The sequence below is a fragment of the Malaya genurostris genome, chromosome 1, assembly GCF_030247185.1.
Source record: "Malaya genurostris strain Urasoe2022 chromosome 1, Malgen_1.1, whole genome shotgun sequence".
Taxonomy (NCBI): Eukaryota; Metazoa; Arthropoda; class Insecta; order Diptera; family Culicidae; genus Malaya; species Malaya genurostris.
Window position 1 is genome coordinate 128,731,090 of NC_080570.1, and position 25,064 is coordinate 128,756,153.

The 25,064-nt window shown below is 36.9% G+C and overlaps 1 protein-coding gene across 5 annotated transcripts in view; it reads right to left on the reverse strand.

Moving 5' to 3' along the window:
* Positions 1–25,064, reverse strand: part of LOC131425756 (active breakpoint cluster region-related protein) — a 144,860-nt gene that overhangs the window by 114,472 nt on the left and 5,324 nt on the right. For 4 of the 5 annotated variants that reach the window (XM_058587890.1, XM_058587895.1, XM_058587891.1 and 1 more), the window contains exon 2: positions 18,680–19,944. In XM_058587890.1, the coding sequence (XP_058443873.1) occupies positions 18,680–19,000 (321 nt within the window). In that variant the 5' untranslated portion in view covers positions 19,001–19,944. The remainder of the gene's footprint in view (positions 1–18,679; positions 19,945–25,064) is intronic. The other variant, XM_058587889.1, reaches the window with a different exon arrangement.

Consider the following 25,064-nt stretch of genomic DNA (forward strand, 5'->3'; position numbering starts at 1 on the left):
GTTTGAGATTCTCGATCAAGGACGACGACATATAGTCCGTTAAGTAAGAGCGTGTTAATCATAGCGTGCGATCGGTTTTCTATCGGCCTCTGTCCTTGGCGCTTTGAAAAAAGGCGGGTAGCTAATGTCACAGACATAACCGGATTGAAGTGAATACCAGGGTGGCAAGCGAATTGTCGATTTCAATTTCCCGGTTTTTTGAGGAAAAAAATTCCCGGTTTTTGGAATAGGCTCAAATCGCCCCTGTTTAGTTTTTTTTTGTAAATATTTTCTAATTTAAACTTTAAACAGATATCCCATGTCCAAACAGGATCATTGTAATAGGCCCGCTAATTGAGGATTCAATTACTTTCCAAGCATTTCGACGTATGAATAAAAATTATTCATTATAACATGTGCATATAAGAAGAGCATAAAGCCTTTTTAAAGTCATTCAGGGGTTTTGGTTACACGTAACCGATTTTTTCCGAGTGCACATGACTGTTTTTACTATTATTTTGGTATACATATGATTGAAAATAAATCAATAAGGAACAACAATCCCAAAAACGGACGCTTGCCACTCGGAGAAAACAACAACAATCTATGCTTGCAACTTCAAATCATTTCGGCAGGAAAATTATAAACGGCATGATGGCCAAGGATGGCTTTTATCGTATCAAAGAACGCTCTCTACCATTCTTCACAATATTCAATTATTGCCATCAAAGAGAGACGGATATCATCTCAGCAACAAAACACCGTCATTGTTCATTCTACATAGAATGGACGCCAGTGCGAGAGCGAATTTCTCTCGATGAGCTGTCTGAGCATCACGGGTTAGCACGCTGCTGTGGGGATTCTCTCTGAAGCAAGAAACGGTTGCTTATTCTCGTTTGGCGATCCGATTCTATACGAGCAGTTGATAATTGCGATAGAATCACTTTCTATTGTATCAGTTAGTCAATAAACAATGTTTACGATTTTAATGCGTTGATGGGCAAATAAATCAAATGATAACTGTTAAAATGCACAATATATCGATCTGTTTTTTTTTCTAATATGATTCTAAATGCTCATAGAGAAATCAGACAAATAATCAGGAAGTACGATTTCTTCATGATGAACTCTCCGCTAGTTTTAAACCAGTTTTTTTTCCAATAGCATAACTAATTTATTTTCTATAAAAATGTTTCTACAATTGATCTGATTCTAGCAGATCAATCAATAACATTCAGGGTTTCAAATGAAGCAATGATAAGTTCAATTAGTTATATATTCTACTAAGCGAGACAATGACCGGTATCCCATATCCAAACATTTTCTCTGTTCATCAGACTATATTAGAGTTAGAGCTGTGTCTATCACAAGGCTTAGAGTGGCAAAATGCACGGAATGCATATGAACACAGGTTCGTAGTTATGGCGACTTTAAGTCAAACCAACTAAAATGAATAAATCGATCCTCAGTCGTGAAGAATTTATGATTAAATTTAGAATATCATGGGATAATCACAAAAAACGAATGAAAATTTCTAAACGTGTGTTTGAGATTCTCGATCAAGGACGACGACATATAGTCCGTTAAGTAAGAGCGTGTTAATCATAGCGTGCGATCGGTTTTCTATCGGCCTCTGTCCTTGGCGCTTTGAAAAAAGGCGGGTAGCTAATGTCACAGACATAACCGGATTGAAGTGAATACCAGGGTGGCAAGCGAATTGTCGATTTCAATTTCCCGGTTTTTTGAGGAAAAAAATTCCCGGTTTTTGGAATAGGCTCAAATCGCCCCTGTTTAGTTTTTTTTTGTAAATATTTTCTAATTTAAACTTTAAACAGATATCCCATGTCCAAACAGGATCATTGTAATTGAGGATTCAATTACTTTCCAAGCATTACGTATGAATAAAAATTATTCATTATAACATGTGCATATAAGAAGAGCATAAAGCCTTTTTTAGGTCATTCAGGGGTTTTGGTTACACGTAACCGATTTTTTCCGAGTGCACAAGACTGTTTTTACTATTATTTTGGTATACATATGATTGAAAATAAATCAATAAGGAACAACAATCCCAAAAACGGACGCTTGCCACTCGGAGAAAACAACAACAATCTATGCTTGCAACTTCAAATCATTTCGGCCGGAAAATTATAAACGGCATGATGGCCAAGGATGGCTTTTATCGTATCAAAGAACGCTCTCTACCATTCTTCACAATATTCAATTATTGCCATCAAAGAGAGACGGATATCATCTCAGCAACAAAACACCGTCATTGTTCATTCTACATAGAATGGACACCAGTGCGAGAGCGAATTTCTCTCGATGAGCTGTCTGAGCATCACGGGTTAGCACGCTGCTGTGGGGATTCTCTCTGAAGCAACAAACGGTTGCTTATTCTCGTTTGGCGATCCGATTCTATACGAGCAGTTGATAATTGCGATAGAATCACTTTCTATTGTATCAGTTAGTCAATAAACAATGTTTACGATTTTAATGCGTTGATGGGCAAATAAATCAAATGATAACTGTTAAAATGCACAATATATCGATCTGTTTTTTTTCTAATATGATTCTAAATGCTCATAGAGAAATCAGACAAATAATCAGGAAGTACGATTTCTTCATGATGAACTCTCCGCTAGTTTTAAACCAGTTTTTTTTTCCAATAGCATAACTAATTTATTTTCTATAAAAATGTTTCTACAATTGATCTGATTCTAGCAGATCAATTAATAACATTCAGGGTTTCAAATGAAGCAATGATAAGTTCAATTAGTTATATATTCTACCAGCTTAGAACTAATCGACTAGAACACTATCAAATGTAAACCCTAAAATTGTTTTGGGAAATATATTTATAGTTTTAAATAATTTAAATCAATACTTTATTCAAACTAAATTCAATTCAACTTCAACTACATCAATATCAACGTTCTTGTGATCCTAAAATGGAATAGTTGAGAAACTTTAAAAGAAAATTAAATATAGATTCACTGAACAAATCAATCCATTTTCTAAATCTTTCTAAGATTCTATACTGGTCCTCAGAAACCAGTTTAAACTCTCAAAACAGGAACTCAAATACTTCCTGTAATCGGTGAATAAGACCAAAGTCGACAACTCTTCCAATTTTGCGAGTCCTTTTGACATCTAACAGAAATATAAGCATAACACAAGTATTGTCTTAAGATGACATTACTGAGACAAATTATGATGATACAAGGGCAATCATTAGCAAACTTAAAAACATGAAGGCTCTTAAAAATGTTCAATAGTTTTGTTAATAATTTTCCCTATGTCACCATGAGATTTTGCCATAAATTTCGCATATGTGTTGAATACTTATATGAAAATTTAACAAAAATCCAACAGAAGCATCCAAATTAGCCTTACAAGGTGAGATGAAAAAACTGCAACAAAGTAAAACGCCATAATTTTTTCATTTTTTTTTTAAATTTTATTGAATGAAAGCAAAAAATGTCGGAAATAACATCAAATTTGAGAATCGGTTTAGATTTGTTCGAATTGGCCACCTTTGGCACGAACTATGGCCTTCAAACGGCCAATGAAACCATCACACGCTGCCCGAAAGTGGCTCTGCGGTATTTTGTCCCATTCTCGGCGAAGCGCTTGCTTGAGATGATCGACACTTTGGTATTTTTTAGTGCCAACCTTGCTTTCCAAAATACCCCAGGCACAATAGTCCAACGGATTGGCATCCGGAGATTTTGGTGGCCATTGTGCGGTGGAAATGAAGCGAGGAACCTCATTTCTTAACCATTCTTGGGTGGCGCGTGCTGAGTGCGATGGTGCTGAGTCCTGTTGGAATGTCCAAGGTCTGCGGCCGAAATGTTTGCGTGCCCAGGGCTTCAGAACTCCCTCCAAAATATTTTCGCGATAGATTTGCGCATTTATTTTGACCCCACGGTCGATGAATACGAGCGGCGAGCGACCATCGGCTGTTATGGCGGCCCACACCATCACCATGGCCGGCTTTTGAGTTCTGGTGGCCAACCGAAGTTGCAAATTTTCAGCTGACCTCTCTGGCAAGTAAACACGATCATTTTGTTTGTTTACAAACTGCTGGATAACGAATGGTTTCTCATCGGAGAAAACCAAATTCGGCAGTTCACCACTTTCGGCCAAGCGAAGCAACTCTTTAGCTTTTTCGAGTCTAACTTTTTTTTGCGCATCAGTAAGATCTTGCACTTTTTGGAACTTCAATGGCTTTAGTCCAAGCTCATTTTTCAATATTTGCCGAATGGCATATTGCGATATGTTCAGCTCACGAGCCATTTTTCGGCCACTGCGACGCGGATTTCGTTCAATTCGCTTCTTCACTTTTCGAACCATTTCTGCCGATGTTGCTGTTTTTTTTCGTCCACTTCCTTGACGTCGGGCTACGCTACCAGTATCACGGTAACGAGCGATGGTACGAGACACAAAAGATTTATTCACTTTTAAATGCTGGAGGGCTCTAACGATAGCCACTTGTGGTTTTCCAGCCAAATGCAAAGCAATCACACTATCACACTTGAATTCCATCACAAATAACTTTTTTTCTGAAAAATTCCCACCAAAATGCTTTTGTGCGCTTGTAAATAATATAATGAGCTGTCACTAGAATAAATCTGACAGCTGTGGGACGAGCGGTTTAGAAATGACAGCAGTCTGAAGTTGGTTGCAGTTTTTTCATCTCACCTTGTATTTTTCAAAATGAGCTTTCATTATGCTGTTATTGATAACAACTAAGAAAACTCTGATGCTTTCTGTTTGATTTAAAACTGTCTGCAAACTCCTAAAAATCGTTGGACGAGACATGGGGTATTGGCATATTTGGCATATTTCCAATGGACAATAAGTTATTTCAACACATGTACAGAACATTTCGCTCAAACGCAAAATTGGGTATTGTCTCCTACTTTTCAATTGTTGAAAAAAAATCATTATTCTAACAACTGCTACGCATAGGTGAGTTAGTAATATTTTTCCCGGTTTTTCACTAAAATTCTCGACTTTTTCCCGGTTTTTCCCAGTGAAATCAAGTTCTCGACTTTTTCCCGGTTTTCCCGGTTACTTGCCACCCTTGAATACGCATAACATTGGCGCGCTGAATCTGAAACTGACATAATAATAATAATAAGTCCAACATCAACTATAATAAAACACTACGAAAGTATAGGGAATAATAGAAATAATTGTTTATACTAATGGTGGTTCTGAAAAGAACCTTTTATGTTGCCGATGACGCTGGAGGTGACGAGTTGGATTCGTTGGATTGATATGATTGTCACAGGCGTAGTGTTCATAATCGATTACAATCTACTAAGCGAAGGAAACTTTAGACGGTCGTCAAAAGGTGAGATAACTAAGTGCTCATAAGTTCCTGTCTCATGCCTACCCGTGTGTCTATGACGACATTTGGTCAATACAACGGCATCGACTCGGTGCTATCGCCTGCTGCGTTAGTAGCAGAATGAAAGGGTGCGAATTGGTATGTATGTAATAATTGATTTGAAACGCGAAAATTTTTAAAAATCCTTTAAATAGGTCTCGTCTCTATTGCTGAAGTACAGTTCACAGTTGTCCGAAGCGGAAAATTAGTGTGACAAAAATATTTTCACTATTATATATTAGTTTTTTGTAGTTGGTGTCTTCACAAAAGTTGTTTGTAATCAAATGGCGCTCCTTTTGATGAAAAAAGTTACTACGGTGGTCCTCATTTAGGTTGAAATCTGATATCTAACTTTCTTAATTGAACTCAAAAATGATTTTTTTTTGTACAGTAAAGCTATAGGAAATTTTATTTTGAGCAACTTTGTTGAAAAAAAAACACCTCTCTAGCTCTTCATTGGATGAAGTTACATCAATTTTCCCGAGTAAAACTAGGGTGGCTTCAGAAAAATCACTTTTTTGTTCTAATTTTTTTGTGCAACGTTCTACCGAAGAGTTGTCTTCTGAAGAGTTGTTGAACTAATCATTGCGCACAATTTTGCTCAACCTAGCTTTTGCATACGAGCTACCGGTAAAAAGTTATGATTGTTTTTTCATCAAAAATTAGTCAAGCTTCAAATATCAATATTCATTAGATGCCAGATCGCTAAAAATGTATCCTATGTGGTTCCTGAAAGATCATAATATAAGTAAAAATTTAAGAGAAAATTGGAAGGGTGTTATTTTTTTAACTAATTTAAATTAGTCTTAAAAATACCTTCAAAAATTTCAAAAATATTGCATAACTCTTAAACTTTTTAACGTATCAACATACTTCCTTCAGAAAAAAAAGTATCAAATTAGTTCTACAAATGTTCCATACATTGTCCTTTCGAGAAATGAGACACACAAAAACTACAGCCGAAAATAAATTGCAGAACAATTTTAATTAATTTATTACCAAAATAACTACTTCAATTGAGTTTGAGCAACTGGAGATTAGAGATACTGTGTAGTATGGTTATTCCGAACTAGTTGGCCATGATAAATCTATGAACAGAAATTTTTATGATCTCGACAACCATTCCAACAAGCTGATGCATGTTAGTAAAATGCAAATATTTTTATCCACATCGTGCCAAGACGCCTTTGACACTGGCTCTTCTTTTTCATCCACTTGTGTACCGAAAAGCCTGTAAAAACAGGAAAACGACGCGCAATGAGTTTTGGTTTGAATAAATACATTCTACTCGTTTTAACAAACTAATGATTCTCTTGGGTTTCAGGAAGTGTTTTGACTTACCAAAAATCTATTTTCGGCTGTAGTTTTTATGTGACTCAACTTTCAAAAGGACAATGCATGGAACACTTGTAGAACTAATTTGATACTATTATTTTGCTGGAGGAAGTATGTTGATACGTTAAGGTGTTTAAGAGTTATGCAATGTTTTAGAGTTTTTTGAAGGTATTTTTAAAATTAATTTAAATAAGTTAAAAAATGACACCCTTCCAATTTTCTCTTAAATTTTTACTTATATTATGACCTTTAAGGAAACACATAGGATACATTTTTATCGATCTGGCATCTAATGAATATTGATATTATTGGATATTCGGCTTGAGTTTTTCAATACAATGAAATAGGGCTATACTTCTGGATGGAAATTTTTTTATTAAACTTTTGTCGTGGATACGACTTATTATGGGGCGCCTTTTCAAAATCTACCCAAGAATGGATAGAACTAAATTGTGAAAATCTCTTGTTGTATTTACCCCAGCAACATAACTTTTTCTACAAGTTATCGGAAATGTGGTCAGGAATTCGCGATAAAATTTTCTACAGTATGAGATAACCTCAAAAACAACGTTTTTTTAAAACCTTTGGAAACATTGAGAAAAACTCATCATACTTGCTTGCCTTTTCCGCACCCGGACGACGGTTTTGAGGTAGTCAGACACATATATCAGACCCGATATTCTACTGGACGAGTATAAAAGGTAAAAGATTTGACGAAAAAATGCCATGTTTGAATCTATTTGATGCTAACATTCCATTTAGGCGGGGCTGGTCGATGGAACACGATTTGCTCTGTATACGAAATGGGTCATCGGAATTCGATCTGGGAGTCAACACTTCCCACAGTCCAAGATTAAAGTTATTTGCATGTATAAATAAAACACATCGAAACATCTTTTTTCTGTTCACCGCTGCCAGACTGTGAGGCTTGGGATAGGTTAAACACACACACTAAGTAAAGAAAACTTTCGACCGCTGTATTGATCAAAGAGAGAATACGCCTGCGATAACTTCCGATTTGCATATTTCAATAGATAAGTAATTCTAATACACTGAGATTGTTGTTTGTACGTGAACAATAGGAGTGCACAAACAAAAACAGCATAACCTCGGAAATTCGTGTAAAAAACTCGTAACTGCGGAAATCTGCGTAAAAAAGCGCAAACATTAGAAAAATTTTTATTATTGCCAAATATCTTCAAAAAATCATGAAACTTCGAAATATGGTGCTATCTCGACAAAAATTTGTTTGAAAAAAATCCACTGTCTTAGAAATGCATGAAACGTCGAGATCTGATGTGATCCCAAAAATTTTTGGAAAAAATCGACTATCTGAGAGATGACTTAAAAAACATTCGGGATAACACCAGATCGCGACGTTTCATGCGTTTCTAAGAAAAACCAAGAAAACCACATATCCTTGTAAATACGCATAAAAATACTGTGTAACTGTAGAAATTCGCGTAAAATTTACCGCGTAACTTCGGAAGTCCGTGTCAATAAAGACGACTGTAGTTCTTTTGTAAACATTTATAGCCCTTGAAAAGGCTGATTAAATTTTCATTGTTTACTTTTCGGTGCATTTTGCACCAATGCAAACGATCAGCAGCTGGATGACGCAATCGCTTGAAGCGAAACTCGCACTGCGAACGTGCCCCAGCAGAACTGCTTCCTGTGCGGATTCAGTACTGAAGCAATTTTTGTAAAAGGAATTTCCTTTTACGTGATTTTGTTTGTAGCTTTTCAACAAATTACTGAATAAAGCTCGAATAAATCACCACTATAGATCCACTTATCAACAAAGTTTCAACTTGCAAAAACTAAATATTTATCATTTTTTACATTTCATCCACTCTACGCACACTAAACATTTTCAGATAGGTTCAGTGTTCATTCATCGGCAACGCATTTTATATAGCCTGTTTTACAATCTAAAAGAGGTAAGAATGTGTTCATATTATAATAACCATAAATAAATGGAGGCGCATGGTCGCAAACAACGAAGACATGAAAACTCGAAAACAAAAAATAACGTTAAAAAATGTTAACTTAAAAACAAAAAATGTTTTCGGATGTAACATGTAAAAATGTTTAGGCTTTCAAAGGAAAATATACAATTATATATGGTCTACCTACCATGGAAACTGTTAAAAAGGTGTACAAATGACGCTCTAAAACTCAAAACTTCAACTCTGTACTTTTCACATATTTTTCCCAAAAACTGCAGACATTTCTTGACAAAATATCCACAAATCTTTTTTGAAGAAAAACACATTAACAACGAAAAGTTGAAATTTTCGAAAAATTTTACCTCAAAAACAAAGAAAAACGCACCGCTAATTTTTTGATATGTTATGTAAAAATGTTTCAGTTTTCAGAAAAAAAAAATGACATAGTGCCCATTGCTCGCCAATCATGAGAACCGTTAAAAAGTTATACAATTGACTTTTTCAAACACAAAACTTCAACTTTACAAAATTCGAATATATTTTCCAAAAAACTATAAAGATTTATTGACAGCATATCCACAAATTATCGGAATCGGTCGAGTGATTCAAAAGTCATGATTTTTAAAAAATGTCTTTTTTGAAGAAAAACGATTTTTGCCTTTCTCATATAGAAAGATTATGCAATCACTATGAAAACCGACTTTTGAACTGAGGCCCGGAGGGCCGAGTGTCATATACCATTCGACTCAGTTCGTAGAGTACGTAAAATGTCTGTGTGTGTATGTGTGTGTATGTATGTGTATGTGTGTGTATGTGCGTATGTGTGTATGTAACGTTTTTTTTGCACTAACTTTTCTCAGAGATGGCTGAACCGATTTAGATTCAATGGCTGAACCGACTTAGATTCAAATGAAAGGTCTTGTGGTCCCATACAAAATTCCTGAATACTATTTGGATCCGATTTCCGGTTCCGGAGTTATGGGGTAAAATGTCCAAAAAAAAATATGTGTTCTAACTTTTCTCATAGATGGCGCGACCGATTTTCACAAACTTAGGTTCAAATAAAAAGTCCTGTGGTCCCATCAGAACAAATTGGCTTAAAAATTGTATACCATTACTGAAAATGGGGAAAAACCTTAAAAAAATTTCAAAATCGACCTCAAATCTTTTCCAATTGATAGATTTTATCAGTAGACGGTCAAACAAACCGATTTCGGTTATTCTTTTAAGAATCGAAGAAAATTATTTTGAAGAATATCACAGTATTATATATGGTAGTATGATTGATATGAGAAAGGCATCATTACACCACTAGGTGGATTAAAACAGGTTTTTTTTCACCCTAACATGGAAATGGTCACCCTAATGACAAAATAAAATAATACGGGTTTAATATTTTTCGATGGAGAACGATTCTTGCAAATATTGAGAAATTCTGAGAGATCGTATATCAGTTTCTCTTGGAATTGCTGTATAGTAATGAAAGACGTAGTCCAACGTAGTGCTTCCGGTTTGTAAAAGTCGACAGAGTTTTCATTTTCCTGCTTTCAATTGTACTGGAAAATATTATCTTCAGAAAACATATACATAATAATAATATAAAAAATCTATAAAAAGTGTAACCAAGAGTGTAGAAGTTTTGAATACTTCTCTTATGATTTTCTACATGAAAATCAAATATCAAATGTGTAGTCCAACGTGAAGAAACAATAATTTGATTGCAATGGGTCCTTTTGATATTTTTTGTTCAAAGATTATCATTTATTTATTTTTTGTTTGTTTTATGAAGCCTGGCAGCTTCATAAAACAAAACAAAAATACAGTTTCATCCAAGTTTAAATCTTTACCCAAACTTCAACCAACTTTTTTGACACTCCAGTCCGACGCTATTTCATATCACAAATCGTCAAAACGAAATCGCAAATGTGCTTCGACCTTGTAGATAACAACACTTCATTAGATTGTCACGCTGGGAAGCGATAGCGAATCTACTCGACGTAATCTCGTTATATACCTGATCACCCAATCATGGGCGAAAAAAAGGTCCACAGTAAACAAAACAAAGCTTCATTGCACCGATAGCAGTTTACTGACTGAAAAAAGTGCGAACTGAATACACAAACATGGCCTGCTACAGGTACCGATGAATCTGTCGATTGGATTTTTCTTTTCACCCTGCGTTGACTTCCCTGTTTGTCTCTGTCTCTGCCTGCTACCAGTGAGGCTTAAAACAGATCAGTAGGCTGTTTACCATTTATCCCTCGGTGGATTGACGAGACAACAAAAAAAGGAGAGACACCGAAGCACCAAAGTGCAGCCAGTCGTTCGGTTCCAGGTATGTACAACTGCTCAGTCGAAAAGCTCGGCTTCGGTTGGAATCAATCGCAAGGTGGAAAAGATTACAGGTGTGTATCCCGATTTTCTGGTAATGATGCAGTGACCTTTTTCCCCTACCTTGACGTGCTGCCGGGTGCCAACACAGAAGGAATCACCACTTCGCAGCTTTATTCAGGTAGGTAAAAGGCTTTGCACTGCAATGAAAACAGCTAACGACGAACGAACAAACAGTATAGAAGTGTCAGTGAATCGTTCGGGTATTTATGGTTTTATGGTTTCCCTTCGTTTTTTTTTCTGTGTGTGCTAATCCACCCGCTAACGGGTTTTTGGATTCCGCTGCAGGCGACCCGGTCGGTGATGGTTGTTCTGGAAGTTTTTTTCTCTATTGAAAGTCAAAGGTAACTAACCTAAGTTGTTTAACTATTCGTCAACAAACAACTAAATTCAAAAGAACTGAAAAAGAAACATTGTTTCTAGGTTTGTTTATTGTTCATCTCATATGTTGAAAATTCCCACTCTTGAAAAAACGGGGCAGAGAGAATCATTTCTCGTAGAAATACCAAATTGTTCTAAATTTATTCACCTGTACTTTTCTATATAATATACCCTCTGATTGAACTCAGAATGGACGAGTTTCGCGTCAAATCATATTCGTAGTTGGTAACGTTTTTTTCAGATTTCAATGAAACTTTCTGGATATGATGACTTTGTCACAGAAAGCCACTTTGTTTTTCCAAAATAGATCTAGACTGTCTTTTGAAAAGGGTAAAACTTTTTTAAACATTTTTTTTTTTCAAATAGTTATTGTCGAAAAATAACAATTACTACGAAGTGTAGTACCAGTGATTTTTTACAAAATTAGCTAAATTTTTAGGTAAAAATCCCGACAAAAATCAAGTCCCACACTGAAAAAAGTTGACTTTAAAAATCGATTTACACAAAAAAAAACTACAAGGATCAGCCCCATGGGGTTGTTCGAGCCATTGATGTGGAACAAGGCAACCAAAATTTCTAATAATCTACAATCAAACAGTTCTATCAATCGTCACACTTTTGAATTCGCAAATGCACAAGAGTCTGCTTAGATTGAACTTTATTAGGAACCAAAACAGAACACGCGAACCCAGAATATAGACTTTATTTTTCGTGATTTGTATTTGTTTTCTAGCCGACGAAATTACACCAATAGCCCAAATGTATGCAATTATATGTTTGTACACGATACGGATATCGATATTTAAACTTGCGATACGGATATCGATATTTAAGCTTCTCTTCGCCATACTTGTGTTCAAGTTTGGTATGCAAGCAGTTATTTTTATAGCGTTTCTCTACCATTACAACCATTCTGTGATTTCGGTTGAAGCGATAAACTTTTTTCTTATTATCAATCGAGTTCATTTCATATAAATTTATATCGTAATTTGCGATTCAATCCTTTTCTCCGAGTTCCTCGCGCTAGAACCAACTACGATTTCAATGAACCAGTCTCCAGTATGTGTCGCTTATTCAACAGTTGTTCTAACGAGTTCGATCTTCATCTACCTCGAAATACTGTCAAAAACCTATTTATTGGGTTCTTTTCCAGCTAACTTTATTAGTTTTACTATTCGAATACCGTTTAAACATACATGGCTAACGTTAGCGTTGAAGTTTTTGATTAGGTTAGTAATAGCACAAGATAAGATAAGATGATTGTCACCTGTCAGATTAGGATTTGTATGGAACCGTTAATATTTTATTTTCATTCAACCCCCATTCCGTCTCTCCATCATCTTCATTTGAAACTAACTAGATTCGCTCGCCTAAATTAACCTGGTCGTTATTTCCTCTTTTTTCTGTCTTCCACCATCCATTTTGATCACTAATTAGATCTACAGGTCGATTCTAACCTCGTCGTTTTTTTTCTATCTTCCACCATCTTTTTGATAACTAATTAGATCTAAATGCTGGTTTCAACCCCGTTGTTCGTTTTCGCTCGTTTAGCACCCCCTCCACCAACCCTTGATTTCAATTTATCCAACCACTTTTCTCCTCTCTCTCACCTTCTAAGTAAGAGTACTAATACTGCTATACTTGGTGTCATGAACTAGCTATAAAGTTATAAATTTAGTTTTAATTGTAGTGTTAGGCCTAAATGTATCTGTTGGATCATTGTAATCTGTTGATACAAATGATGAGGAGGTTTTATGCCTGTTGGAGAGAGAGATATTGATAAATTTCATCTCCACCGGGCTTTTCCCTGCTCCAAATAAATAAATAAATAAATAAATAAATTGGAAAATAATCTTATGCACTCCAAATTTACCCTGGGGTAGTTGTCAATTTCTCAGGCGAAACGACATAACATGGAATTTCATCCGAGCTTGCATGACACAAGATTAGAGCATATCAATTAAAGCTTCAAACCGTTTTATGGCACTTTTTGTCTTGCTGTCTAGCAACAACCTACCTCTAGCAAGCTACGTGTAGGACTGAAACGTTAGCTATAATTTTGCTTCTATTTATAGCTTCGCGTGCTGCCAACAGCTTCGCTTTTGCATCGATTGACCAATCAGAACGCTGCTTTCCTTTCGATATATTGCTTACTCCTTCAAAACCGTCGACTATGGCAGGGAAATCCGGTATGCCGGAGATTTTTTGCAGACAAAATAGGACAGTGCTAGCTATTAATCAACATTTCAATGATACACAATTAAAAATACATGGCTATGAACATTCAAATCATTACGTAGAAATATTTCCAATTAAATTGTGACATAATATTAATAATTGATACGAAATTGACTGAGCTGTAATTGTTCAAAACCTGACCACATTTTTACGTGTGTTTTTCTTGAGTTTCTAATTTGCACCCGTATATAGAAAACAAAAATGTGTTCCACATTAAAAACCTTTTCATATATGTAGCAAGATGGGCACCTTTAAAGGAGAAAAGTTTTCTTGACCGGCTGCTCGCCCACCAATGGAAATCGTTCTTCAACGTCAACTTCTCTTTCTGAGTAGCCTAGATAGCCGATTCTGAACTGGCGAAGAATTACACCACGGTCCACCTGTCCCGATGGTATAAGTCCAGCAAACAGGTAAGCCGTGTGGAATCCGGCGGAATTATTTTCTACCAAGAATTGATCCACCGGTTTCCTGTTCCATGTCGTAAAAGGCCACTAAAACGAGGGCTCGTAAGTCAAGGTGTATTTCCGTGCCGATGACTGAATGACTGCAGGAGCCTAACAATTGTAGTCGTAAACGGAACATTTGTGGGCTTTGTCCTTGCGGAGCTGAAAACTCCGTGTCACAGTTCGACTGACTGATTTTCGGCATATTCACCGTATAACCGGTCTTCGCTGAGCGATAACTTCAAATTCTTCATATTATATGAATTCCAGTGGAGCTAAATCCTTCAACATAAAATTCTTTTCTTTTTATTTGATCTCATACAGTCCTTAGCGAAGTGTGATATCCTACATAATCTTTCTTATCTCTCTTGAACACTGACGATTCCGGATCGTTTATTGGATCTGAAAAGCAAATAGCTTTTGGTAAGTATCAAATGAGAGTTTCAAATGCAGAATGATGTAACTGTTGTCTCGTATAATGTCCATAGGTCTCCATAGGATAAATGATGCAGTTGGGATTTCACTTGCCGTTGAAAATTCGTATGCTGGAAATTGTTAGTCATCAACTATCTCGGACGAGTTTATTTTTTGTACATCATAGCATCTGATATGTAACTATCTCGCATCGACGCAACTATGTATCCGGGTTCGGTTCTCCATACATGATTAAATCTGTGTATGGCGAACTAAAATTGAAGGATAATCTATCTTTTCTCATCCAATGTGGTAAGGGGCTATAGTCAGAGGGGTTCATCGTTCATCCTGGAGTGAATAAATTTTTCCTATATTGATCCTAAAAGGGCTTTAGCAGATTGTTGGGCATCCCTTATGGGGTGCCGAATTTACATTGCTCATACATATTGCGAATCGCTTTTTGTAAAATCTCTAAATCCTCTCGGGGGTTGAAGGTTTTATTAAATGTGCATTTTGGCCAGTGGCGTCTCGGGGTCCCAATGTGGACCTCGTGCACTGCACATTCAATTTATCAAATAATGAGAGACTTTGTCCACAGCACAATACGCAAAAAATCACCCTGAGCTGCTAGCGCATTGCCGTTGGCAGTACGTGACATTCTAAACTCGAGCTCTTTGCCTTGTTAACCGAAATTGTGTATTTTTACACACATCTCATATACATCTAACTCACAATTTCAAGTATTTCTTGTCGCTGTGTTAGTGTATTTTCCGTGCACATGAGTTGCAGTACAGATTCAACGAATTACAGAGTTCAGCTCTGAGATTTGTTGTTTGGCTCTGTGAGAACTTGTATGAATACCGTTAGGAGAGGATTCATTGTCTCATGCTTATGGCAGTAGAAAATAAATTGCTGTCTCACTTAAAACGTCAAAGCGTTTTTTTGATAAAGTTATTGACAGATTTTCTAGATGTGCAGTGCGCCGAATTCTTCTATTGTATCGATGATGCGTAATAAGTTTAATAAAAAATCCTATTCAAAAGTATATGATTACTTCATTGTATTGTAAAACACAAGCGAATATCCATTCCTCAATCGTTAGTCTTCGTTTGCAACGAAATGTTACAACTGATTTCATACTACATAAGCAGTGCATAAGGCGTAAATTTCGTCACGAGACGTCACTGATTTTGACACCTGCAGATCGTTTAGCATACTTTCGTGGATGCAGAACGATTTATTTCTTTTTGTTTTGTGCTGTTTTCTCCCCTCACCCACTTCACATTTCCCTTCCATGTTCCTTTTATCCTTTCCTTCCCACCAGAAACATGATGAGAAGCCACGGCAAGGCACAAATCTCCAAATAACTAGGAAAACGTGCCACTTGAGCCAATCAGTTGTGGTTATTGAGTCCTGAAAATTTTCTTTTTGTCTGAAAAAATTTTACTGCTAGATTCAGCCAGAAAGTTTTTCATCAGCTTCAGATACAGCAACACAGATTTGAAAAAAAAGGTATTGCGGAAGTACAAATTTGCGACAAATACAACTCAGAGACTGAACTCGAACATTCAAACTATCTCTTTAACGTGTTCATTTGTCCCATTTTCCAAATTTTGATTTTGAATAGAGTTCATGTTTGGCATGTACCGGTTGTTTGTTAACATTTCCAATATCACATATTCAAATTAGAACTAATACGTAAACACGTAAACCGTTAGCTGTCAAATGATGTGCCTAAATGTTGCTCTCAAAAAAGTCTAATTTCACTGTGTATGTGTAGTCAAGTAATAGGTCGAAACAATTATTTTGAAAGATAGTGCAGCTGTGGCCAGGGATGCCAGGTTCAAAGATTAATCTGTGTTTCACAGATTTTCAATTTTCTGCACAGATTTTAAAAATGGTACAGATTTTCACAGATTTCTGAAAATAATCACAGATTTCCACAGATTCTGGAATCAATCATAGATTTTCAGATTTTTGAAATCGAGCACAGTTTAGCACCAAAAAGTACAGAGCGGTTGAGGAAAAAAGGTACAGAGCGTGTTGGTAGTGAGACCTTTTTTTTTTGCTCACCAAAATGATTTCGATCACCTCTTTTTTTGCTTACCAAATTGATTTCGATCTGCTGGTACGGGAAACAGGCAAAGATTTTTACAGACAGGTTTTTGGCTTGATCACAGATTTTTGAAAAAATGACCTGGCATCCCTGGTTGGGGCAAGTGTGCGTTGATTAGTGAACAGTACTAAAAGTTGCTGATTTGAGAATCTAAAAAGTGTTCAACCGACGAAAACTGCGAATTTACTGTTTAAGATTGAAGAATGTCAACCGATCAAAGCGCCATCTGCATATAATTGTCGGTGTTATTAGATTTATATTATCAGATTTATAAGGAATGTGTGAAAATTTACAAGTGAATCGTGTGATTCAAGCTGAAAATCTAAAATTGCTCTGCATGCGTGAGTGTTTATATTATTTAACCTTTCTCATATAGAAAGGCTATGCAATAACTGTGAAAATCGACTTTTTAACCGAGGCCCGGAAGGCCGAATGTCATATACCATTCGACTCAGCTCGACGAACTGAGCAAATCTCTCTCTCTCTCTCTCTCTCTCTGTGTGTGTGTGTGTGTGTGTGTGTGTGTGTGTGTGTAACAAAAATATGCACTCACTTTTCTCAGAGATGGCTAAACCCACTTTCACAAACAAAGATTCAAATGAAAGGTCTTATAGTCCCATAGCCTGCTATTGAATTTCATTGAGATCCGACTTCCGGTTCCGGAGATACGGGATGATATGTACCAAAAAAATGAAAAAAATATGCACTCACGTTTTTCAGAGATGACTGAACCGATTTTCACAAACTAACATTCAAATAAAAGGTATTATGGTTCCATAGCTTGCTATTGAATTTCATTTGAATGTGACTTCCGGCTCCGGAGTTATATGGTAATATGTGAAAATTTGAGAAAAGTTTACACTCAATTATCTCTGGAACAACTCAACCGATTTTCGCAAACAAAAATTCAAATGAAAGATCTTATAATATCCTAAAAATTTGTAGAACATTTTATCTAGATCCGACTTCCGGTTCCGGATCTAAAGCGTGATAAGTGGAAAATTACCAATTTTATTAGTGTTTTTCCACGAACGATGGTTAATAACAGGTACAAATCCATGAAACTGTCTGATAAATCCTTCTAAACTTTGGTTCCGCAGTTACAGGGCGATGAGTGTTAAAGTTTTCAAATCCCCATATATACAACACCGAAAGAAGAAGAAAACATAAAACGAACAAGGCGTGCTTTGTTCTATTTCGTACACGTTGTGTAGTGATGTCAATAATAATAATAATAATAATAATAATAATAATAATAATAATAATATTAATAATAATAATAATAATAATAATGATAATAATAGTAATAATAATAATAATAATAATAATAATAATAATAATAATAATAATAATAATAATAATAATAATAATAATAATAATAATAATAATAATAGTTGCTTGCAGAAACAGAATACTGATGAGATCTCCTTTACTACTTAATAAAAATCGAACTAGACTAAACTGGTTATCGATTATTCGGGGAACGTTTGATCAATGGATCTATTATTACTTGGGTTAAACGCTAAGCTTAAGACGCGTGCGAGAAGTTTATATCCGTGCAGATATTTTTTGCGGCCGTGATTAACTATGGACGTATGTAAATATAGTTTCGAATGCGAGGAGGATTTATTTGGTATCTTATTATTTTGGTTCGGGCGGTCTCTAATGCTGATGCTACAATAATAGCATCGTGATATAATTTAGGACAGTTTGCTTTTTATCGAATGATAGGGATTCTATTTAGGAATTGTGAAACTAAACTTTTTTTGAGCTCTTACAGTGTAATGTATTTTCAGTTAAATCGGAGTTCATCATTGCAATGAGAGTAGACTGACTATTTTTGTTAAGCTAAAAATAAAAATCCACTGGTAGTATTGAATATATCCGTAACAACTGGATGTGGGTAGGTTCAATTTGTCAGCCTTACTCAAAATATACACTGGAAAATATTTTCCTGCCATGAAAGCCATGTAGAATGAAAAATAAATACCCGCCCTAGAAAGAAAGAAAAAAAAAACACAACGGCTTCACCTACCTCATCGTTCTCCCCGCCGCCCGGTGTTTCTAGGTCATGTTCCTTGCTGCTGGCCAGTAGATTGGCAGCCGAAGCCGGCGAGTTGGCCTCGAACAGTGCCGATGGATCACCACCGGCATCGCGATATTTCTCCACATCGCCCAGCAATCGCTCCAGATATTCCACATACAGCGTCTCCTGCTCCAGCTCCTTGCTGAGCTCGGCAATTTTCTGCTTGTGCCGAGCCAAACTGGCACGGACGTCCTGTTCCCAGGCGTCCGAGAGTGAACTTTGCGGAAACCGTTGAACCCACATTCTCTGGAAATCACTGAACACACTCATGGTTTATTTTCACCGTTTTTTTTTATTTATGATATATTTTTTTTCTTCAATTCACTTATCCTTCACTGTAACTACCGCGAACCCTGTGTGGACCAAGCAGACTCGTTTCGATTATTAAATCATACTTTTTAGATTGTAAACAAATCGTTTCCCCACAGTGGAATCAATCAACAATGAGCCGGCACACCGAAACCGGACAGACACGCACTCAGAACGCACATCAGACGAAACTATTCCGCGAAGCAAAACTGAAAACACGCAAACACAAGCATTTAGGAGGTGGGTATTTCTGGATAGGATAGGCCTGGCCTGGCCTGACTGACTAGCTGCTTTCGCGTTTCAAATTCCTGGAACGGCAATTTCATACACGTTTCATTTCTGTCTCGCGATTTCTGCCCCAGAGCCCCAGTTGAAATATGCAAATTCACGCTCGGTGCCTCCGCGAGCCGGTCCGGTCTGGTCGACAAAAAATGAAATCAGAAATCGTTTCACAACTGGTCACTGGTCAACCACAAGGCTGGAATCGATACCACTTTGGAAGCACTGTTCTACTGGCGGCACCATCATTCTTCCGATATCCTCCTGCAAGTGTGAAATTTTATCACAGTACTAAGCACACCTCGGTTTCGAGACCACGGCCAACACACGATGGTTGATGTTTGCTTCGAGAGCACTTCAAATGAGCAACTTCTTTTTTATTTTCCCTCTGTACTCTGTTAGTTAAGTCGTCGTTGTTCGTTTCTCGAGTTCTCCGCGTGTAGTAGATGAAATGCATTCACTACTACTCTCTTTTGCACTTTGGTTCCCTTCGGCGGAGTCGGCCTTCTCGACTCTCCATACGCCCTCGATATTTATGCGCACTCTGTCAGCATATACCTCTAAACCAGCGAGCCGAGAGATTCACCAACCACTCCTTTGCTGGTGCTCCGGTTTCGGTTTCCGATCTGTGGAGTAAAAAGAAAAGGATAGCACTTTAAAATCTAAGCTAAGCTTGGTCGCGTGCACTCAATATTTATATGAACACACACACAGAGGAGAGTGTACGGTGTTCTTCCCGGAGGCCAATTTGCCAGACATACGGAATCGATTTTCCGACCTCCTCCGTGGCTGCAGCTCTGGCACTGTGCTGCTCGTGTGTCGTCTTCTCCACACTGCACACATTACACTGTGCCGATGCGCTTCGCTTCCAAACCCGTCCCGATCCGTCCCGCAAAACGGTGAGTTGCATACTGTGGCAGTGGGCCCAGGGCCAACCCGAGTAGAAGATGAGAACAGATTTTGGTCAGCATAAATATTGTCTTATGATTCGTAAACAATGAAACGATGACATGCAAATGTAAGTTCGATCGTTCCTACGTTCTCGATTTTCAGGTAGGTACAATACAAAAGATAAAACGACAGAAACCATTTTCAAGTTATTATTAACTATCATTATCATTAGAATATTTCTGTATAAAATGTTCAAAACGACGTATGTAACATTGAGAGATTCTCTTTGTTTACTTTCTCTTTCGATTATTGCGAAATATTCCTGCTTTTTTCGGTAATTTCTCCAGAGCAAATTAAAAGATGATAGCTTTAGTTATTATTATCGGTAAATGATTGGAGAGGAGGATTGCTAAGTGCCGTAATAATCAAAAGAGAAAGTAAACAAAGAGAATCTCTCATTGTTACATACGTCGTTTTGAACATTTTATACAGAAATATTCTAATGATAATGATAGTTAATAATAACTTGAAAATGGTTTCTGTCGTTTTATCTTTTGTATTGTACCTTATACAATAAGGATGAAAGGTCTTTACTTCAACAACAGCATCAAAAACGTGATTTGTATGCCGTATGAAATAACATTCCAATATGAAATAAGTGTGTATTTGTGATGTTTGGTGCAGAAATTGGCCATCGGTCAAACATCATTATAAATTTTGAGTCATTTAACATATGAAGGTAAAAAAACTTGCCTAACTCGGAACCATGTTAACTAAATAACAATAAAGAATACTCAAAATGAAGGTCATTTATTGCACTTCAAAGGAAAAATAGCGAAAAAGATATTCCGCATTCGTTTTGATGAAATCTGCAAGGTATTCTAGATTGTATCAGTTATAAATTTAGAACGAAAAAGCTAGTTTAGGCAGGCTCATATAAGCATGATCCGAAGAAATAAATGAATTCTAGTCAGTGTTGGTGATTGCCGAAAATTTGACAGAAGCTGCTATATTGCTATCTATTTTGTATGCAACATTTTCAATCCGGTAGAAGATGCTACAATAACTCGAGTCTCTCAATGCATGAACCGCGAGAGAATTTTTCTACATTTCTTCGCTCCACTTCATACTCTGAGTATTTCACGGCCCCTAAAAAATGACAGTCTGATAAAAGGCTATTCGCATTAGGCCGATCCGAGCTCTCCGGTGTTAACTTTTTTTCTGCTTCGTCTATGGCTGAGCTTCACATGCACACAGCTGCATGTGCATCACAGCCGTAGCCGAAACAGAAAAAAGTAGACGCCGGAGAACTCGGATCGGTCGGATTGGCCTAATGCGGATAGCCTTTAATAATCGTTGCTGTGTGGAATTTCCCAAGAGAGAATCGCAAGTTGACAATTATTCTTGATTCTCATACTAGGTTGCAATATTTCAAAACCCTTGTGTGGAGCATTCACAGACATTTTCATAGACACAACTTATACAAAGGTTCTATGCACATAACAGATCGGCTGAAAAGTTCGTATCGTTTCTATGAGAGGGCGCCACTAGAATTAAATCCATACCATTTTCAGTTAGTACCAACCTTCTAAAGGTACGTGTAAATTTGACAGCTGTCTGATTATTAGTTTGTGAGATATTGCATTTTGAGTGAAGCTACTTTTGTTATTGTGAAAAAAAATGGAAAAAAAGGAATTTCGTGTGTTGATGAAACACTACTTTTTGATGAAAAAAAGTGCCGCCGATACCAAAAAATGGCTTGATGAGTGTTATCCAGACTCTGCACCGGGCAAAGCAACAATTCGTAAGTGGTTTGCAAAATTTCGTACTGGTCATATGAGCACCGAAAACGATGAACGCAGTGGACGTCCAAAAGAGGCTGTTACCGATGAAAACGTGAAAAAAATCCAAAAAATGATTTTCAATGACCGTAAAGTGAAGTTGATCGAGATAGCTGACACCCTAAAGATATCAAAGGAACGTGTTGGACATATTATTCACGAATATTTGGATATGAGAAAGCTTTATGCAAAATGGGTGCCGCGTGAGCTCACAATCGATCAAAAACAACAACGAATTGATGATTCTGAGCAGTGTTTGGAGCTGTTATATCGAAATAAAACCGATTTTTCTCGTCGATATATAACAATGGACGAAACATGGCTCCATCATTTCACTCCGGAGTCCAATCGACAGTCAGCTGAGTGGACTGCACGCGATGAACCGAACCCAAAGCGTGGAAAGACTCAACAATTGGCCGGTAAGGGTATGGCGTCTGTATTTTGGGATTCGCATGGTATAATTTTCATCGACTACCTGGAAAAGGGAAAAACCATCAACAGTAACTATTATGTAGCGTTATTAGAGCGTTTGAAAGACGAAATTTCAAAAAACGGCCTCATTTGAAGAAGAAAAAAGTTTTGTTTCATCAAGACAATGCACCGTGTCACAAGTCGATGAAAACCATGCTGAAATTGAACGAATTGTGCTTCGAATTACTCCCTCATTCACCGTATTCTCCAGATTTGGCCCCCAGTGACTTTTTCCTGTTCTCAGACCTCAAGAGAAATGCTCGCTGGTAAAAAAAATAGAAGCAATGAAGAGGTAATCGCTGAAACTGAGGCCTATTTTGAGGCAAAGGACAAATCGTACTACAAAAATGATATCGAAAAGTTGGAAGATCGCTATAATCGCTGTATCGCCTCTGATGGCAATTATGTTGAATAATAAAAACGAATTTTGGCAAAAAAATGTGTGTTTCTATTAAACGATACGAACTTTTCAGTCGAACTGTTAGTTAGAATAAGCGGCAATAGTAAAATGATTCTATCGCAATTATCTACTGCCCATACAGAATCGGATCGCGAAACGATAATAAGCAACCGTTTGTTTCTTCAGAGAGGATCCCCACCAGCAGCGTGCTAACCTTTGATTTTCAGAAATTTCATCGAGAGAAATTCGCTCTCGCACTGGTGTCGATTCTATGTTAAATGAGCCATGTCGGGCTTTTGTTGTTGCGATGATATCCGTCTCTCTTTGATGGCACTGGTTCAATCGTGTGAAGAGTTGCCAGTGAGCGTTCTTTGATACGATAAAAGCCATCCTTGATTCTAGTTTACCTTCTACTTGAGGGGGTCGAACACTGAATTCGAGTCCCCAAGTATGGTCGTGTAACAAGTGTAGTTCTTCACCACACTATGCTACTGACACCGGCCGGCTAGTCGAACACGAAAACTCTCTTCCGACTGCCAGTGAAAAGTTATTTTTTCTAAATCTTTCTTTACACATGTACTGAAACATCAACCATTTCCATAAGACCGCGTCAATACGCCATACCCAAGTAACCACGACGCATTATAACTCAATATTATTTCAGCTTTAAAATTTCGCGTAAAAAAATTGATTAAATGCTGTGGAGCTATACATGTTTTTACAATGCTATTATAAAGCTGAAAAGGACGATTATTAGACTCTTCTAAGATCTGACAGGTCAAGCAGGAATTGCACATTATTGAAGTAGCGATAATAAAAATGTCTACTTTATCGATGGTAACAATTTCAACTGTAGAGTATAAATGTCACAATGCAATAAGAGTGCTTAAATAAGCAGTTACGAATGAAATTCAAATATTGAAAAAGATATTTGATATTCAACATGGATGAATGAAGATCACAATTAATGCTGTTTAAGACGTATTATTACTATATTTATTTAGATTTGAACCCATGAGTCGTGACTCTCTGGTTTCGTAATTCGCACCTTTCACCTGGAACATTTTTTGTTCGCAGATAATATTACTTTATCACTTCTATCATTAAAGTGTTTTCACAATTCCACTTGACATGTAAAGGGTGATTTTTTAAGAGCTTGAGAACTTTTTTAAACAATAAAACGCATAAAATTTGCAAAATCTCATCGGTTCTTTATTTTAAACGTTAGATTGGTACATGACATTTACTTTTTGAAGATAATTTCATTTAAATGTTGACCGCGGCTGCGTCTTAGGTGGTCCATTCGGAAAGTCCAATTTTGGGCAACTTTTTCGAGCATTTCGGCCGGAATAGCCCGAATTTCTTCGGAAATGTTGTCTTCCAAAGCTGGAATAGTTACTGGCTTATTTCTGTAGACTTTAGACTTGACGTAGCCCCACAAAAAATAGTCTAAAGGCGTCAAATCGCATGATCTTGGTGGCCAACTTACCGGTCCATTTCTTGAGATGAATTGTTCTCCGAAGTTTTCCCTCAAAATGGCCATAGAATCGCGAGCTGTGTGGCATGTAGCGCCATCTTGTTGAAACCACATGTCAACCAAGTTCAGTTCTTCCATTTTTGGCAACAAAAAGTTTGTTAGCATCGAACGATAGCGATCGCCATTCACTGTAACGTTGCGTCCAACAGCATCTTTGAAAAAATACGGTCCAATGATTCCACCAGCGTACAAACCACACCAAACAGTGCATTTTTCGGGATGCATGGGCAGTTCTTGAACGGCTTCTGGTTGCTCTTCACTCCAAATGCGGCAATTTTGCTTATTTACGTAGCCATTCAACCAGAAATGAGCCTCATCGCTGAACAAAATTTGTCGATAAAAAAGCGGATTTTCTGCCAACTTTTCTAGGGCCCATTCACTGAAAATTCGACGTTGTGGCAGATGAAATTATCTTCAAAAAGTAAATGTCATGTACCAATCTAACGTTTAAAATATAGAACCGATGAGATTTTGCAAATTTTATGCGTTTTATTGTTTAAAAAAGTTCTCAAGCTCTTAAAAAATCACCCTTTATATATGATACCAATGCATAACGCTGCAGAATGTTTACAGTGTTTTTTCAAATGTTTCGAAGTCAATAAAAAA